The following is an 18,605-nucleotide window of genomic DNA, read 5'->3' as shown; positions in this document are numbered from 1 at the left end:
TCAATATTTATTTTTTTAATACAGCTGCAGAGTGATTTCAGCAGCCTCTCTGATCCTTTTATGGAATGAGTGTGCCCTCATTCTTAGATCACCTATTAGTTTTGATTTTATATGGTCATCGATAAAAAACTAACAATCTTAAGTAGAGTGTGCTATCCTCAAGTAACTGTGAGAAAAAATCAGTAGTGAGGATTGTATGCTTTACCAATATCATGGGCCCTCACCAGACAATAAAGAGGATTTTTCTTAAATGAGTGCATGGCTCTCCTGTAATCTCCAAAATTGATTTTTAGTCAATTTTCCGATGTGAATAGTTGAAAATTGTTTTCAAGACATCTCAATTTCTGAGCATATCAAATAAATCACATCTTAATCAGTCATTATGACCGTTCCTGGATTTACTGAGTAGGCAACCCAGGTAGTTGCCCGGCAGCATTCAATTTTTGAGGAGAGAAGAAAAAAACTAAGAAATTTTTTTCATTTTTTTTTTTTTTTAATGAACAGCTGCGCAGATAAAATTTGATGAAAAAAAGGTGATACTAGCTCCAAAGGGAAATTATTTTTTGACAATTTTCTAGGGGAGGTCCCTCTGACCATCTGGTACTTAGTTTTACCCTTTGGAACCATCATGGGGCTGACACAACATTAGTTGCCTCAGGGCTGCAAATAGCCAAATCCAGGCATGACTAAGAGTTAAGTGATCTTTACATAAGCAACCTCAAGTCCTTCAAAATGCTCAATGGCAATTGAGCATAGGGTTAGAACACTATTCTGTGAAAAGCAACCAAAATAGATCCTTATGCAAGTACACTCGAAGTTTCGTCATTGATTTGGGCACAATGATGGCGGCAGGTTAGCAGAGAAGTAACGTCCGCATGTGATTTCTATAAAACATTCTTGTAGGTATTAAATTTCACAAAATCTTGCCTCCTCGAAAACTTGATCACTTAAATATTGATAGCTAGAGTACGAAACCGCATATCTACGTTTGCGACGTTGCAAACTTCTTGTTGTACTTTACTTTTCTGAGGGAAAAATAAGCCAACATAACTTCTTGGAAACTTCCTGGATTTTTCTGCTCTGTGAGCCGCATGTTCTGTGTAAAGTTCAAGCTACAAAGTTCTGTTCGGAAAAATAAAATAGGAGCGCTTTTGAAACATTGCAATGAAGATACGTGGTTTTGCTCTTGTGCCATGTGACAGCTATATTCACCTCAGCGATGACCGAAAAAGGAACATCCCCCCTCCCCACCAACGCATTTGACCCTCAAGATCACCCCCCCCCCCCCCCCTGCCCTCAATTTTTGTATGTAAATCTTGGGAAGCATTTCAGGATTTTTGAGTACAAATCGCAGCATGGAAGACGGTAATGCAACAGGAAGTTGTAAATTCTTTCCTTATCGGTGAGTATCTTGTTCCTGCATCCTCTGATAAGCAATAAGACGGCATGAATCATATGGGCATGAATCATGTTCATGAATGAACTAGTGAACTCGCGCGGTACGGGCATTGACGTATAATACAATCGGGTACAACGGGTAGGTACATACAGTGATGCCAGTGCACAGACCAATCAGAAACTAATTGCATGGCTAAGGACGCCATCTGTCAACAACGTTACCAATGTAAACAATGAACTGATCACGATATTCGTTCACGACAAAGGCAAAGTTGCCAGTGATTATTTTCGTTTTCGTTGAAGTCCATAATGTAAGCTAATACAAGATTTACGTACGTAGATCATAATCCATTACGACGCTCAATCCTCCGTAGAAAATTCGTCTTAAAATTTTGATAACGTGGTCCATTTGTGATTTGAATCACAGTTTAACCTGTAAGTCACCCTTCAGTTAAATTCATTTTATTTTATGAAAAATCACGAAATCTCCATCACATAGTTTCAGATTTCGGATGATTCTTCATCCCAGTAATTCTTGCAATGTTCACTATTCTCACCTAACTTTTAAAACCTCAGAAATGCATTTCACACTTGCGTCAATTGGGTGGCAGTGAGTAACGCAGTTCATGACATCCACATTGGATGATCAACAATCTACGGAACTGACTGTTGAAAATTTCAAGCCCTTGAGCTCTGGACAAATTTTAGTTACTTCAGTGAGTATAAATTATCACACACTATCACTCAACTCATTGTTTCTCAGTGTTTCACTTATGACGTAAGTAATTACCTGCTCAATAGAGTCTATGCCAAATAAGTTTACGCACTTTTAGAGTACGACGAAAGATCAGCTGTCAACAGTTTAGCATTGAAAGCAAATTCAAGCATCAAGTTGGTAGAACCCTCTGGCAACCGATGCATTGTACTTTAAGCGCGTCCAAACTAAATTGATGTAGACTCCGGCTTGCGGAGAAATCTTACATCGTAATCATACATCCTAGTAATATTTTTTGACCTTTACTTCCTGATCTTTTTTTTATTGATGGTAAAATCGGTTTTTTCAGTTGTCAGGTATGGTGGCAGTGATCAAGCACAATGACCGAACTCGATAAAAGTGCCTCTACATCACAGTTAAATGAGTCTTCCTCTGAGGCAGGGTCAGACCCTGCATTCCTCTCGAAAAGTTTGTCCCTACCAGCCTCTTATGTTGATCGAATCCCCAAGTATCTATCCTCAGCCGTTGTTATCATAAATGGAAATGTATCTGCTCAAGATAAAGAGAATCCAGGGTCAGTCGATTCAGAGCTCGTGACACCTACATCATCCGTCTCGGAGAGTGACGAATCTAATGGAAGAGGTTCACCACCTCCACCTGGCCATATCAACTCTCAAAATTATCTTACATTCACAGAAGTAAGTTCTGAATTTTTATGAAACACTACTTACATTATGTAATCTAGCGGCCCTTTCTTCTCATATTGCTTTATATGTGGAGCCAAGCTTGTTTCTCAAGCATAGATGTAATGGGTCACTAAATGAACAAATTTTGACTGGTGAAAGCAGTTTTCTGATAGTAAGTGATGCACAGAATGCACTGCACACATTGTAAACGCAAAAAAGTAACACAGAAACTTAGAAGTACACTGTTCTAAAAGCATGGGTTTGTACGACCTCCGTTGAATGTCCTTCCACCCCTCATTCATGAAAACAGTAGGGAAGTCGAAACTATTCCTTCAAACTCAAAGAATCGAATTTCATCATGTTATCTGAAGTTGACAAGCAACAATCCCTCATTGAAATATGTCTTATTTTAACAAACACCAGTGGAAAATGAGAGGAGATAGTGATTTAACTGCTGTAGTACATCACTTCCATTATTTTCCCGCCATTCCGGCATGTCTGATTTTCCTTCGAGTTGTTGGACTTTATAAAAGTGGGCTTGTCTGGAATTTTGGCTACCAAAATGCACAATAAAGTACCACGAATCTACTCACCTGGTGCTTTCAGAATATTAAATAATATGGAAGGTTCAGTGACCCATTTGGACGTATTTCTACCGAACAGAATTATGTGCATTATGACATGAACCCTGTTACGCATATATCCTCATGGGTCTCAGGGCTTATGTCTCAATGCACATAGTTCTGTTTGGTAGAAATACGTCCATTTTATCTTTGATGAAGTTAGAAGGAAAGAGAAAGGCAATTGAGACAACCTCCAGTGTGAAATAAATAGAAGAGGCACCAAAATCTGACTGCTTTAAAACTTAAAATTAAGCTCCTCTGGAGGTTCGACAGTAGCAAGGGAGTTGTTTCATAGCTTCTATCTGATTAAAAAACTCAGCAAGTAATATTTATTTCAGAAAAATAAAATAATCAACAGTGGCTATGAGTTTCATGAATGTTTCCACACCATAACAGATCTCGACAGCGTGAGTCCGGAATCACATATCTTGTTTGCGGTGTCTGAAAATCTCTGCCTCTATGTTACTTTTTTAAAATTGAATAATTGACAACATTCCTTGAAGTTTTTGCAGAATTTTCTTTGCACAGAGAAGGAAAATCATGGCAGTTTTAAAGAATTGCCGTTGAGTAGTTTTCTGTTTAAAAAATAAAGTATGACAGGAAGTCTGTGACGTTGCAAACCGAGTTATGTGATTGTCGATCTATGAAGTTGGGAACATAATTAACCAGACGCTGTTAAAACAGGTCCAAGTAGTAAACCCAAGAGTAGCTTGACAATAAGTGATATTTAACTAATTCCAGACTTGTTTACTTTCATTTACACCAATGAAAAAAAAAAAAACATTTGTATGATAATAGTTTGTTCAGTAACCACTTGGTATTTTTAAAATCCATTTATCCACTTTACAGAGCTCAGATGCTTTACTCAGTATAACAGAATTAACAGAAGTGATCAGCAGCTGTCAAGAATCCATACTAAAAAGTGAAGAATGTTCAGAGGAGCGGCGATGGCTTGTCAGACGGCTGATTGAGCTGAGGTATCGATTGGCTGTGGCCAAAGAGACCCTAAATCAAGAGAACCAGTCACCTATCAGTGAAACCAGGGTTCTTCGTGGACACCACTTCAGTTTGCAGAAGCGATCTGTTGCCACTGCAAAAGCAATGAAGTTCTGTGAAAGATGCTGTCGAGCTATTTGGACAGTTCTAGTCTCTTGGTACGAGTGTTTAGGTAAGAGTAGTCTCACCACTACACATACATCAATCTAGGTAGTAAAATTATCCATAGTATAGATTGATGAACCTTCCACAGTTCATAATATTTGTATCCAGGGATTCTAACATTAAGAGACAAAGAATTTACTTTGTTGATAAATATTTCAAGGTCAATTGCAAACAAGAAATATGAAACAAACGTTTTCGGTCAGTTGTTTGCCTCTTCTCGATCTGTAATTGACTTCACTATGTTGTGTAATTGAATTTGTTCTTCCCTATCTGAAATCAATTAAGTATTTATTGCCCAATTTACCGAACATTAAAATTGAAGAATTTGTGTAACATTTATCTGATTTATAAGAATTTAAATTGTCACCATCAAAATCTGTTAGTTTTGATTTTCACTCCAATTTTAAATTTAGGGACGTAAGTGATTTTATTCCTAGCATTTGCTTTCATCTGGAGAGTAATTGATAGAGTTTCTGATAAGATCGGACAATTGGATGGGATCTGCAAAACTTTTAAATGTATCTTGTATTTTTGTAATTTTCCAATTTTAGACTGCGGTTATGAATGCCACATCAAGTGCATTGAAAATACAGTCAGGATCTGTGCAAATGTCAAACGAGCTGAAAAACCACAATATGAAACAAACATTTGTCCAGAGACCAATCTAGCAGAGCAAAATTACAAGTGTGCAGAATGCAAATCTACAATCAATTTCCGTAAGTCTACCTATGCTATTGCTCGCCCTTCATTATGTCAATTTTTGTCATGCTGAATTCATTTTTTATTCAGTCACTCTGGTAATGAGAAATCAATTATTATTTTAAATCATCGCAGGCTTTTCCTCTGATCTTCAACTTACATTAAAATTGCCATTAGTGTAAGCTCTTGCACCAAAATTTGACACATGGCTTCACTGGGCTCAAATCCAGTTGTTCTGCTCCACCTGCTTGTCCCAACTATTGCAACAAGGAAGAATCTATCGCCAGTTGTCAGATGACCTTGAATCTCTCAGCAGTTAGAACAATTCTTGCCGCTATCAATTACTGTTATTAAAAAAAAGTGCACTCTTCAATGGAAGTCACCATTGTATTATTAGAGGCTTGTTTGCAGTCCTAAATATTTGACATAAGGGATGTAAATTTGCACATGGCTCTTTTCCAGGTACTAAAAAGAGCAAGGCTTGAGAAGGAATTATTCTTGAAAATGTATACACCTTGAAACACCCTGGTCTGGTGCTATCTTTTGGTTGCATGTACAATACGTAGTTCAAAATTAGTGAAATGGTAGAACCACAAGGAGCGTTCTTTCTGCTTGGCCTTGTGATAAAAAGATCGGGTTTCAGAGAGTGTTTTGACCTGAGAGGACAAGCAAAAGTTTGTCACTAAGATAGGCGTGGTGGGAAATGTTATTATAAGAATACTTTATGGTGTTGTGTCTCATTTCTCTTGTTGTTTCGTACATGTCTCTCTAATTTTGTGCTGACGTTTACTTTAAGGTTCTACATGGCAGGAGCCAAGGCTGTGTGACTATGCTGGGAAATATTACTGCCCTCTGTGTCACTGGAACACAATGATGGTCTCTCCAGCAAGAGTTATCCACAACTGGGACTTCAATGCCTATCCTGTTTGCAGAGCTTCATATCAGCTCCTTACACTCAAGCTCCACAAACCGCTGATATCCCTTGAGAAACTTAATCCGCGTTTGTTTGGCTTGCTTGATGAGTTAGGTAGAATTAAGGTTAGTTAAGTCTAATTATTTGACTAAGCTCAACATCACATGTAAAGGGTGTACCAAAAGAAATGAGACTGGTGTTGTAACTTCAGAGATCTAGGCTAGCTATCAACTTGATCTTGGTCTCATTTTAAAGACAGTAAAAGTGCCAATCATTTAAGACAAAGATCATTTTGATAGGTGGAAAATTGACAAAGTTGAGAAAGATCAAGGAGAGGTTGCCGCCTACGACTTTCACAGGCGTTTTCTCTTTGTGTGCGTTTTTCTTTGTCGGCAGTGTACTCGCTGCTGGCTGGTGCTGGAGCCATCTCAACCCCAGAACGCGTCCCATAAAATTGTTAAATAGCCCAAGTGAGCACACGAAATCTTATCTCTTTTTTAACAGATAAATATTCACATTTCAATTCTTTCATAAATTTTAACCTCTCTATTGATTTCAGAAACTCAGGGAAGATATCCTAGTACTCAAAAGGTACTTGATAACTTGCAGGATAGCACTTGAAAAGAATCTAGCCTGGAAGTTTTGTCAAAAACGGAGATACTTCTTGGAGGATGCAGATAGATACAGTCTTCAAGATCTCATTGATATAAAAAATGGTGCTCTAGAGTCCATTTTAGAAGGCATTCACAACAATTTGACAAAACACGTAAAAGTTGATTGTGAGGTAGGTACTTCTTTATTGCGGATTTTTTTAGCCTCTCCCTATTTGTTTTATCCTGTTTATATCATTGAAATTTCACAAAAATTGAAACTTGCATCAAAATTTTGTTTATTTTTTCAATTCCTACTCTAATTTTAATTGCGTTTGAAAACCGATGTAATTTTTGTCCCTAGAACAGAAACTCTTTGATTTCATAAGGGATAGTGTCTCGCTGTCGAAATTCGTATGTATTCAAATTTCTTTTGATGGGGTGCCAAAATAAGCTGTTTTGAATGCCAAAAATTTTCATTTTCAATAAACACTTTTGACTTTTCCCTACATGTTGAAACGGTTGAATTTGTTGTCCAAAAGTTGGCAACTCATTACACACCTTGCATATTTCTGTTGAGATTGTTCAGAAAATGCATTTGTTGATTTTAGTCCCTTAAAGTGTCCAGGGCTTTGTGTAAGGATGATGCAGAGGGCAAAAATTGTGCACATATGATTTTTATCACATTCGACTCTCGTTTTTGCTATTATAATTGAAACAATGAAAAAATTTCCTTTTCGACCCCCTCTCCCCCCTTTTGGACATCTGAGGCAAAAATGTTTTGAAACGTTCAAAAGCACCGGTTATACTTCAAAATTTGTCAAGCAGCTAAGTTTATTTTTCTCTCCTCTCATTCTTTTGTCTACTGTAGGGCTGTTCTATTGGTTGTCGGTAAGCTACCGAAACTGTTCCGTTAAGAAAAAGTTACGATAAGAGCGCTCTTGCCGATAGCGATCAGAGTTTTCGGAGCTGGCGAAAATAAGCTGTTGCCATGTGTACATCTATTTCATGCGCCGCCGCGCCAGGCAATCTGATAAACCGACACAAGGGGCAACAATGCATTGAGTGCGAGCTCTCAAAAATCCGATAAGGCCGGCTGTTGTCGATATCATCGCCACTGTCGGTACTGCCGCCAGTTTCAATAAGAGATGATATCGAAAGAGTTCCGGCAAGAATTCGTTTGAACACCCCTAGTCTACTGTTTCATTTTTGTTATTTCTCTCTGCTGCCCTTCCTTCAATGTTTTCAACGACAAATAACTTGTAATTTGATCGAATGTTTGAATATTTTTCAGATTTGCCGCGGCCGAGGGTACCGTTGTGAGCTCTGTGATAACAAAACGATAATTTTCCCCTTTGATAGTGGCATTGACACGTGCTCAAAGTGTAAAACAGCATATCATCATAAGTGCTGGCATGGTGCAAGAGAGTGCAGAAAGTGCGAACGCATCAGGAAGTGGAGTGTCGTCTCAGTTGACAGTGATGATAGTTGAGAAGATTTTAAAAGCTTAGTCCTGATTTATGCATGTCTAAAACTCTTTCTTTTCCATGAAAAGATATGTCTTGGGCTTTGATTTACATCTTAGCATGCATTGCAAGTAAAGGACCTTACTTGGAAAACCAAAGGACTCAGTGCCAGCTACTGTTAGTTTTTTTATATGATGTTCTTTGCGCTGTCCTGTGCACGGTGGGCTTTATAAAGCGAACTTTCTTTAAACCGTTTTCGAGAATGTTTGGGCCGATGAGTGATTTCTTTCAGTATTTCATCAAGCATTGCTCAGTAGGATTGTTGTAACATCATATTAGTGTTCGAGGAGATTCAAATTCCTCTGATTGATGAGAGTGTGCAGGTGTAGCATGGACACAGTCAGCAATAGGCCCACACTTCCATAAGAATAAACTTATAAAAATGCCAACAAATTTAATTTCAGCCCTGCTTTTTTCGATATTGGTACCTAGAAATTTGATTTTAAGAGCTCATCCTGACAGGAAAGTTGTAAAAGTACATCATATCAAAAAATGAAATCAAGTTGGCGCTGAATTCTGTGGCTTTCCACGCTGGATTGTTTGTCTCTTCACTTATTATGAAGAGACTATGATAAGTTAAGAATGTATGTATGGTTTAATATTAAGAATTTTAAATTCTTTTAACTTGAAGCGCTTGTGCATTTTATGAAAGAAACCCTGAGGCCTTTGAAAATACAAGCAAATATTAGTGAATTCTAGATAACATTTAATTTTTGGATCATATCTTTTCATCGAGTTATAGTATTTACTGACATTAGGTTTTTGCCGACCTTACTAAGCAGGCACATACTACGTTTCTTTTCTCCTCTTCCTCTATCGCCGCAACTGTTTCAGCTCAAAAGTTATGAATGTTAAAGTGGCAAATTTTACACAATGACATTCTTGATATTTTGCTATGAATGAAATATTTTCACAATAAAGGCATTTTCAATTGTAAAATTTAAAACGGAATTTTAAAAAATCGTTATGCCTTGAAAACATTTCCCTTCCCCTTCCCTTTTCTCTCAGAGGAAGTAATTCTGATTCTGTGGGAAAAATACTAGGATCTTTCATGAAAGAGAACAAATGAAAAACACGAACAGTTGTTCAGCTGATGAATTTTAAATTACCACGCTCGGAATACCAAGAAATTCAGCCAGTCACATTTCGAAATTATTTGATATGATGTTCCTAACAACCTCCGGAGCACAATGAGCTTTTAAATTGAAATTTCTATGTACTAAAGTCAAAATAAGCAGAGTTGGAAAGTGAATTTTTCGGTATTTTTACATGCGCATTCTAATGAAAGCATTGGGCTGTTATTATGTATGTGTGGCCGCTCTCTTGCATGATTTTGATTTTTTTTGTGCGTCTTACTTTTAGGGCATGCAAGGAAACTACAGTTCTCCTCGATCAACAATAAGATGTTGCAACATTTCCATTAGATATTGCTTGTGAAAATACGGAAAGACTCCCTTCACAGTCCTGTTTTCCTTGAGAAAAGCACATAGAAAATTCGATTATTAAAGCTTATTGGTCTAAGTAGATGGTTAGGAAGATCATATCAAATACTATCAAAATTTGCCAAATCGGTGCCAATTTTCTTGGTAGCGGTCACCAAATTCTGCGCATCATCCTTTAAGTGTAAAATTTCTTTCATTCTTTTGTTTCACATATTGCCCAATCATGTTACGTCTTTTCTCCCTTTCCTCTGTGTTCTTTTTCCTCCCTCCTAAAAAAGTCTCATATTTCTAATGTGTCAGCAAAATCGTAGTTTGAGGTTTTAAATCATGATTTCTGCCTTGTATTACATGTTTAGTCTTGATATACTCAATGTGATCTGTACGTTTTTATTTTCAAGTTGTAGGTTTTATCAAAAGCCTATAGAAAATTGTTAATCCTGTTACCTCTTTTTATTAGTAGTCATTCGTGTCATATTACTTTTTTACTCAAAATGTTAAATGCAGTTATTGTAAATACATTATGATATCTGTTTTTATTCCTTCTTAAGTACATATCTTGAAGGGTCTAAAAAAACTGAAATTTTGGGATTTGAGGTGAAGGGGTTAATTTGATATTATCGGAGATCATGGTCTGGCTGGTATCTGAAAAATTTAACAGATAATGTTATTTTTGGGCCTCCTTCACATCGAGCAATCTGAGGGGATCCAGAGCAATAAGATGTTGCAACATTTCAATTAGATATTACATGTAAAGTATCCCTTCACAGTCCTGTTCTCTTGAGAAAGGCACGTAGAAAGTTTGATTATTTAAGCTCATTGTCGTCAGTAGACCGATAGGAAGACCTAACCTTGCTGCCTCTAATCTTTTGCGGAGATTCTTCAGCTGAGGTGGGTTGGAAGGTCCTCTCCCAAAAAATTCCTGAAATCTAGACCTCTCTTAAAGCAACTTGAAGTACAACTTGGCTCAATATTGGATGCAAAAAATTAAATGAATGAAAAATTAATGAAGTTGAATAATTTAATTATGTAGTTTTTATGTCAAGAATAATGGTTCAATTTTTTTCTGTCTGTTTCGCAGCGATGGATGCACAATTAATCTCTTCAAGCAATTAAGCTGTGCAAATACTCGGAAATTGTGAATATTCGCAAATGTCGAATATACGCTTCAGCTGACTCATGTACTCTTCGACATTCTCGAATATTCTCGCCGGCATTAATGTTCATAAACACATTTTCATGACAAAAAAAAATTTTGTCTGTTGATCCTTTGATACTAGCTTAACTGCCTGTGCAGTTAACTTAAAATCCTGGGAATGCACACATAACTGCAGGGACAGTCAAGCCAGCATCCAAGGATCTTCAAACACATTCTTAACAGCTCAGGCTGCTATCATAGCATTTCATCTTTTTTTGTACAGGTGTATGAGCAAATGGAATTTTTCTTTAAAAAAAATTAATAACACTTCTTTGTCAACTTTTGTAATATTTGAGAATTTCTGCTCTTAAAAAAATTATTTTTAGTTATACGTATTACTATTCTTAGTTGAGAATAATTGACAAAAATTATTTGCTATGCATTCCGTTTTTGCAAATAATCGGCAAAATTATTCGCTATTCGCTTCGTTAGAAAAATTCACTATTTGCACAGCCGCACAAGCAATGAAATATAATTAAGTTGAATTCATCCCTTCACCTCCAGGCCATGATTCCGCCACAATAATCATCCTAATTTGCAGAATGAAATTTTACTACACTCTTTCGTTTTCTACTAATTTTGAGACTTCTGAAAATATATAAATTATACATTATAGAAACGTTAACAGAGAGATTTTAAGAATCAAAAAAAGGAATTGCAGATAACAGGTAAAAATTAAAATTATTTGGTAAAAGTATTTACAATTTAATTATGCAGAACCATTACTACTTGAAAATTTCATTTAAGAATGCTAAGCCGTGGGATTGTTGCTTAACTTTTTAGCAGTTCAGCCTGTTTAGTGGATAGCATTGCCTCTGCCTGCGAGATGTGAGTTTGAGCCATGTTTGTCACCTAGAGAAAATAAGAGGAAATTTCAAGAATTATCAACTTATAAAATACGTGAGAGAAAGAGTACAGATGAGGTTATTTTAAAAATACAGACATATATGTATCTGATACTCGTCAGAAGGTAGCATTAAGTCTCAAGAAAACGGACATTAACCAAAGAGGACAAGTTGAGCTAAGATTCGTGACAGAACAAGAGAATCCGAGGCAGTTTCACTTCCGTCATTGCCTCAGTATGAAATTCTAAATTTATGTTCACCTTAATTCTCCAAACCTACCCTTGATTGGAGCTCTCGTATGTGTCAGGGATTTGTGTTTTAAAAACGTTTTCTTGTGTAAAACCTTGCGAGAAACACAACGGTGCCACTGGTTTACTCTAAAACTAACTCCGAAGCTTAAAAAAAGCTTTCAAAGTTGAGGCTGTAATAGAGGATATCCCCCATGCTATGCTGAGAGTCCATCTTTATATCCAGTATCCTCTCCATGCAAAAATATGGAGCAAACACATTACATGAATACATTTGCCTCTTTGTTTAGGGACTCAGAAGGTGGAACTTAGGCAACCCGGCTGATATATTTCCCCCTATCTAAGTTGGAGAATCTGACAAAATACAGAGGTGTACTTTCGGCGTAGCATGGGGGATTCTCTCTATTATTGCCTCAACTTTGATAGTTTTTTTTTAAGCTTTAATGTTTGTTTCAGAGATAAGCAAAGGCACCAGGCCCGCCACAAGGGGGGGGATACTGGGTCCTTGGTACCGGGTCCCGGGCCCTGGAGGGGCCCGTGATGCAGGTGACAAACTACTACGAATTCATGTGTAACCCTTGTCTCGTAAGGAAAAGTGAAAAAATTACCCTACAAATTCCACAAAACGTGAATAAAGTTTCAAAAACACGCTAGGGTACTATAAAATTTGTCTTACTTTTTTAGAGATTTCTATCTATTTTCAAGATTTTGAGTATATGTAGAATGATATTTTTAGTAACTGCGTTTCATTTTCTTCCGTTGTCGGATGCTAAGAGGCCCCTGTCTGGGCATCCTCGACTTCAATGGCTCAACTTCCTTGCCATAGACGTACGAAAGGGGAGTCCAGGGGGCCCGGCTCCCCTTAGAATTGAAAAGTATCATCTGCCTCTCCCCCAAAAAAAATTTCTAGATGTTTTGAATGCAACGATTCGAAAGTATTTGGTGCTGAAAGTAAAAAAATGGCGTAATTATTCTGCAGAAATTGATGGAAAATCTCCATCATAAGAGAATCAAAATGCGTCCAAATAGATTTAAAAATTCAAAAATTTCCCGGGGAAGGCCCCCCGGACCCCTCCTCTGTGCTGGGGGCCCGGGCCTGAAAACTGGTACTAGGGCCCGGGATGGGATGTGGCGGGCCTGAAAGGCACCATTGTGTTCCTTGCAAAATTTTACAAAAGAAAATGTCCTTAGACTGTAAATCCCTGACACCTGCAAGAGCTCCGTTACCTCTGCATTTTTCTCAGATGAAAGCGATTGATTTGTAGATTTAACTGCAGCCGATTTTTATTCTTTTAAACCATTTTTTCTCAAAATTCAATCCAATACACAAAACTTTCGAATCCGGGCCTTAAAATTATTTTGTTCTCAGAAACTTGATATTTTCTTTAATTTCAAAGGGAAAGGTGAAAACCAAATTGAATTAAAAACACTCACCATTTCAACAGCTTCATGTATCTGGTCTACGGAGAAACCACCTTCAAGTTCTTTATTCCTAATTTTTTTAATGTGAGAGTTTTGAACATCTTTGATACGATCTCTGTACTTTATAAACAAAGTTCTAGCATTCTTGCTCAGCATTTCTCGATGTTCTTTTGTCACTCTGAAAAAGCAATATTGATCAATTGAGTACCTGTAATGCTTTCCTAAACTAAAAAAGTTCAAAGCTGAGGTTGTGAAAAACAAATTATTTAACATTGAAGTGGAAGATGCAAAGTAAGTCAACTTCTAAAAATTTTTCATCAAGTTTCTAAATCGACCTCTGAAAAATTTTTGAAACAATTTTATCCCGTGCCTTACAGGGCCTGAAGGACCTAAGTAAAAAATCCAACAGTTTTGGCAAACGACATATTCTCTTTTGAGGAAATTGCAAGTTACGGCCTCCAGAACAAATATTGGGGCGCTCCAAGACAGTGATGAAAAACTGGAAAACTGCCCTTCTGAGATTCTTTCACTAACAAAGTTAAATGAGAATTGTTACTGATAGATCAATAAGTTCAATATGATTTTCTCTTAAAAAATACATTTTTTAAAAATGGTATTAAAAGAAGTACACCTTACTTAGGAACTGGGATAAATATTGTAGTGCCGTCCTGCTGTGGATTCAAGTCCATGCCAGACTTTGTGAGAGCCTCTAGTACGGCAGGGATTGCTTGCGGAAATGAATCCATTTTCATGACTATAGTTTTGGGATTTTTTCGATTAATTTGAGCAAGGTCTTGAACCTGGTACTCATCACCATCAACTTTCACTGGTAGTGACTCAATTGCTCCTGTTGAAAGAATATCATTTAGGTAAGCAGGCAGTTTATCATTATGAAATCTTATTACTAGATCTTTCATATCCTAGGCTTGGACTGGGTAGAAAAAGTAAATCAACAATTGAAGTGACTGTTTTTTAGATATGTACCTTTCTTTGAATGAGAGTAAAATTATTTCATTTTACAAAAAACCTGAATGAGGGCCTGGAAATCAGGGAGAACCTGAAATTGGATGAATTCAATTTCAGGTTCTCCCTGATTTCCAGGCCCAAATTCAGGTTTTTTGTAAAATGAAATATTTTTACTCTCATTCAAAGGAAGGTAACTAAAAACAGTCACTTCAATGTCGTTTTCAAAATTCGCATGACAACTTTATCTTACAGCCGCACTTTTGCGTCATTTGATGCGATGAAGAGTTGATCCATCATGGGGAGTGGAAGAAAATGGATCGTTGGAGGGGGAGGCTTCTTAAATTAGTTGCTTGTGATGATGAACTGGCCCTTCTCACCAAATTTGAACACAATCAGTGATTATCAGGTGCCAGTTCTGATCATTTTGATAATTTTATGCAGAGCACATTCAACAAATTGAAGCTTTCCAGAGACACCTCAGCAAGATCTTTGTATTTAATATTTACATAAGATCCTGTGAGTTCAGACTTCCAACTTTTGGAAGAAACCAAAATTAATGGAGGCCAAATCAGCCGTCACTTACTTGAAAATAAAGTTTCCCTTTGGCAAATAACTGCACTCGAGTTTTGCAAAAATTTTCTCTTTCTTTGATTGGAGGTGCTCATAATCGTTCCAAAAAGACTTAGCAAACTGAAAAAATTACTTGATTGTGAAACTCACTTAAACTAGTTCAGTCCCAAATTTGATTCAAGCAGACTTTGATACTTGGCAAGCAGAATTTTTGAGATTATAAACACAGAAAATTAAGACTAATTTCACACTTTCATGTTGAAATTAAAAAAATTTCAAGTGCCCTTTGAGTTCAATGCAGAGGCATTTTGAAGCAATGAAATTATTCTGATGACATTTCTGTATTTCTAACCCCGCTCAAAGATCCACTATAGCCACACAAAAATGTTCGCTCTTTTAATCTGTCTAATTTAATCACATACTTGAACTCTGAAAACTCACTCTTACAGATAAGAACTTCAAATTTTATTTCGGTCCTGTAAGATGATATTTCTTTTTGGAAATATTTCCTCTTTTGATAACATGGGATAAGTCTCAGATAGTGACCAGAATTTTACCCTTTCTCCAATCATTCCAAAAAACTACTTTATCCTGCCAAAAATAATGTTTAAATACATTAGAAATAAATTCACCTGTTGATGACCTAAGTGAGAGGTTCTTAATAAAATCTTCCTTCATCATGTCAATGCACTCTTGAAAATCAGTTTTAAGTTTGTCTAGGTTTGTCAATTGACTGAGTAAATTTTCATCGATGAAAACCTGTTTCCCTGCAAAAAAAGAAAAGAAAAAACATGTAAAATTATACATGGAGTTTCAATGGTATCATTGAGTGATACTATATATACCTTTTTTAACTTTTATCAACGCGAACCTCTTCATTGTTTTAAGGTCTGAATTCTCTGGAATCGAGAATATGAAAATGTAGAGTTTATTTGAACTGAGTAAGTCACAAGGTGAAAATTGGTTTGAAATTTTTCACAGAAGACGTTAGTTTAATTTTTGCGATAAGAAATACAATTATTCCTCGCAAAAGATCCATTAAAGTGCTTACCTTTGACTTTTTTCTTATCTTTTCCTCTGTCTTTGCCTTTTGCAAAACAGGGTGTTGTGCTGATCCACTGGTTCGATATAATCTCTTTCTGTAGATGTAAAAGACCATGTTGAGTTGATATTGTAGTTGAATGATGAGAGTTTCTCTGTCTGCACATTACTGAAGCAGACCTTAGTAACTGTTGGCCACAATTGCTCCTTAGCAGAAGCCTAAAGATTTGATATGAACTCATTGTCTGTTGAATAAAACAAATCATACATTATTACTAAATTACGAAGAGGTGGCCAAGTCAATTTTATGATTATCTCTTTGAGAATACATACCCACATGATCGGTTTGGATTTCACAAAAAAGGATGACACGGGGCAACCATATAAAATCATAAGTTTTTCGGTGAGCATGTTTATTCGGAGAGAAGGAAGCCAAGAATTCTACCTGTGGCAAAAGCACATGGCCAAAGAATTTACTCCTATCTACTTACAGGTGCCCATTAGCTTAAGTCTCTTCATTTAAGTACTGGCGAATCCAACCTCATTATTTGATACTTGGTGTCGGCCGCCACTTACTTAATATCAGACTACAGATTTGAGACAGCCTAAATCTTTCCGAGGACCAGCCCCTCAGGCTGGAGTCTGAGTGCGGCTCAAGTGTCCATTTCCCTACCCAAGTTTTGAGGCTGTGTCTCTAGGAAGTCAACTCAGGAGACCATTAAAATCCCTGGTTCGCTGATCAGATCCTCCAGCTGAGGATTTGATACTTGGTCACGGATTGTTTACTTTTAGAGCAGCATCGTTGAAAAAATCTTACAGATGAATTTGATTAATAAAACCGCAATACTCTAAATATGCTGTAAAAGTTGCTTCTAATCAAGACAAAGGATCGTGCAAACCTCTAATGGGGATGTGTGCCATGATCGATTTTCAATTTTCTTATTGCATTAAACTCATCTATGGATGCTGATCAAAAGTCATTTTGCCCCAACTTTCAATGAGTTACCATTCTCGCACTATCCGCAATTTGCTTCAATAATGCCTCCGATAAAAGAAGGCAGTTTGGTGATAAAGAGTCTACAAAACCCCTCTTTTTTTCAAAATTCAAGATCGTCCGTTGAACAAGGAAAAACTCAGCTGGTCAGAGGTAAAGGGGTGGAAGGAACGGGAGAAACTGATTTGGATGGTCAAACGAAAAGGCATGCAGAATCCGAGATAAGACTGCCACTTGGGTTTTCCTGATTTCCTTTTTGACGCACAACAAACTGGACTCCAATGTTGAGATGAGAGATCTCTTATCTTTCTAGACTCTTTATCTCCGCGCTGCCTCATTTTAATCAAGGAATTATTGAAAGAAACATGCAGATAGTGCGAAAACGGTAGCTCGTGGAAATTTGGCGCACTGATGACTATTATTCAGCATCCCTAGACAAGTTTGATGCCAAAAAAAAAGGTGAAAATTGATCATGGCACACATCCCCACAAGAGGTTTGCAGGGTCCTTTACAAAAAAATTGGGCATATTCCATTAATCGGCTGCAGATGCAGGGCACTCGTAGGCTGGCAGGACTCAAGCTCAGAAAATGTTTTGAAAATAAGGAAACTAAACATAGGCGAGTGAAAATGAAGATGAGATTTACCATCTGCGGCAGCTAAAAAACTGATGAAGAATTTCGAAAAGAAGAATTACTGTCACATAGAGAAAGCACCGAACGTACCCAACTGATAACGTGATAATTTTGTAAACAGAGCGACGATGTCGGCTCTTTCGCTTTGCTCCATTTGGTAAAGGCAGTAATCGCTGAAAAATATTTGACCTGGCAACATAGCAGAAAACAAAACCGAGTTTACCCGATGATGACGAGCTACGGCTAATCGGGCTCATTCGTTCCCGTCATCGTGAACCCGTTTCCCGTTGACATCGTACATCGTTGAAATTTTAATGGATGGATACCTCGCAGAGCAAACCGAGAGTTTTTAGTGTTATTCAGCAAGTATGTAACTGATACGGATCATTTGCCGAGGTAGCTTTCTTATTATTTCCTCGTGTGTGTGGCCGTCAGTTTGCGCGTTTCGCTGCCCGAGAATTCCGTGCGTTTCGTTAAAATTTTCACAAATTTGTCGGGACGTCTGGCTTGGTTCCAGTGCTATCGCGATATTTTTCGTGTCACTTTCGAATCAGGTCTTCGGTATTTGTTCGTTTGTTTCCTTCTCGCACTTGTTCCCGAATTTCGTTCAACCTCTCTCGAAATTGATTATGTGGTGACGAGGATGGTCGAGTGAAGATTATTTTCTACTTATCAGCTGAACTGTGCTTGCAATCACCTACCCCCTCAGGTAAGCTGCTCCATTAATTAACCTGGATTTCTACCGGAAATTGGAGAATTAATTTGGTTACAAGCAGCTTCTAAGCTGTCAATTCTCTTGCGACATTTCATCTGCTTTTTGCTCCAAGAATTCTCCAACTGTCTCAGAGGTCAGGGCGCGTTTGATTGTAAGTAGAGCAAGACACCTGTGGGTGCTCGCTTAGCTCTCACAAGCTTTCAGTTTATCTTTAGTTTGCTAT

At 37.3% G+C, this 18,605-nt stretch overlaps 3 protein-coding genes across 6 annotated transcripts in view; 2 read left to right on the top strand and 1 right to left on the bottom strand.

Moving 5' to 3' along the window:
• The first annotated feature begins 1,573 nt into the window (after positions 1-1,573).
• On the top strand, positions 1,574-10,274 carry DEF8 (differentially expressed in FDCP 8 homolog). 3 transcript variants are annotated; one of them, XM_019046416.2, is made up of 7 exons: positions 1,574-1,709; positions 2,463-2,811; positions 4,272-4,590; positions 5,135-5,299; positions 6,079-6,320; positions 6,755-6,979; positions 8,080-10,274. In XM_019046416.2, the coding sequence occupies exons 2-7, from the start codon at positions 2,494-2,496 to the stop codon at positions 8,275-8,277; spliced, it is 1,467 nt and encodes a 488-aa protein (XP_018901961.2). In that variant the 5' UTR covers positions 1,574-1,709; positions 2,463-2,493; the 3' UTR covers positions 8,278-10,274. The 3 variants fall into 3 exon arrangements, with proteins under 3 accessions (XP_018901961.2, XP_018901960.2, XP_072152874.1); XM_019046415.2 differs by having other exon boundaries at positions 1,618-1,833; XM_072296773.1 differs by lacking the exon at positions 1,574-1,709 and adding an exon at positions 1,864-2,114.
• A 1,336-nt stretch (positions 10,275-11,610) lies between these two features.
• On the bottom strand, positions 11,611-17,828 carry LOC109033697 (mitochondrial ribosome recycling factor 1). 2 transcript variants are annotated; one of them, XM_019046418.2, is made up of 6 exons: positions 17,680-17,828; positions 16,051-16,285; positions 15,632-15,766; positions 14,100-14,310; positions 13,476-13,641; positions 11,611-11,800 (listed from the first exon to the last, which is right to left on the bottom strand). In XM_019046418.2, exons 1-6 carry the CDS (start codon positions 17,680-17,682, stop codon positions 11,720-11,722), a joined length of 831 nt encoding a protein of 276 aa, XP_018901963.2. In that variant the 5' UTR covers positions 17,683-17,828; the 3' UTR covers positions 11,611-11,719. The 2 variants fall into 2 exon arrangements, with proteins under 2 accessions (XP_018901963.2, XP_072152875.1); XM_072296774.1 differs by lacking the exon at positions 17,680-17,828.
• Positions 17,829-17,951: 123 nt separating this feature from the next.
• LOC109033695 (uncharacterized) overlaps positions 17,952-18,605 on the top strand; it is a 79,489-nt gene continuing 78,835 nt past the window's right edge. Inside the window, exon 1 of the mRNA XM_019046414.2 lies at positions 17,952-18,376. The gene's annotated coding sequence lies outside the window, so the exon portion shown is untranslated. The remainder of the gene's footprint in view (positions 18,377-18,605) is intronic.

Source organism: Bemisia tabaci, chromosome 2, assembly GCF_918797505.1.
Source record: "Bemisia tabaci chromosome 2, PGI_BMITA_v3".
NCBI lineage: Eukaryota > Metazoa > Arthropoda > Insecta > Hemiptera > Aleyrodidae > Bemisia > Bemisia tabaci.
The sequence above is the reverse complement of the archived record's forward strand: the minus strand, read 5'-3'. Positions and strand labels throughout refer to the sequence as shown.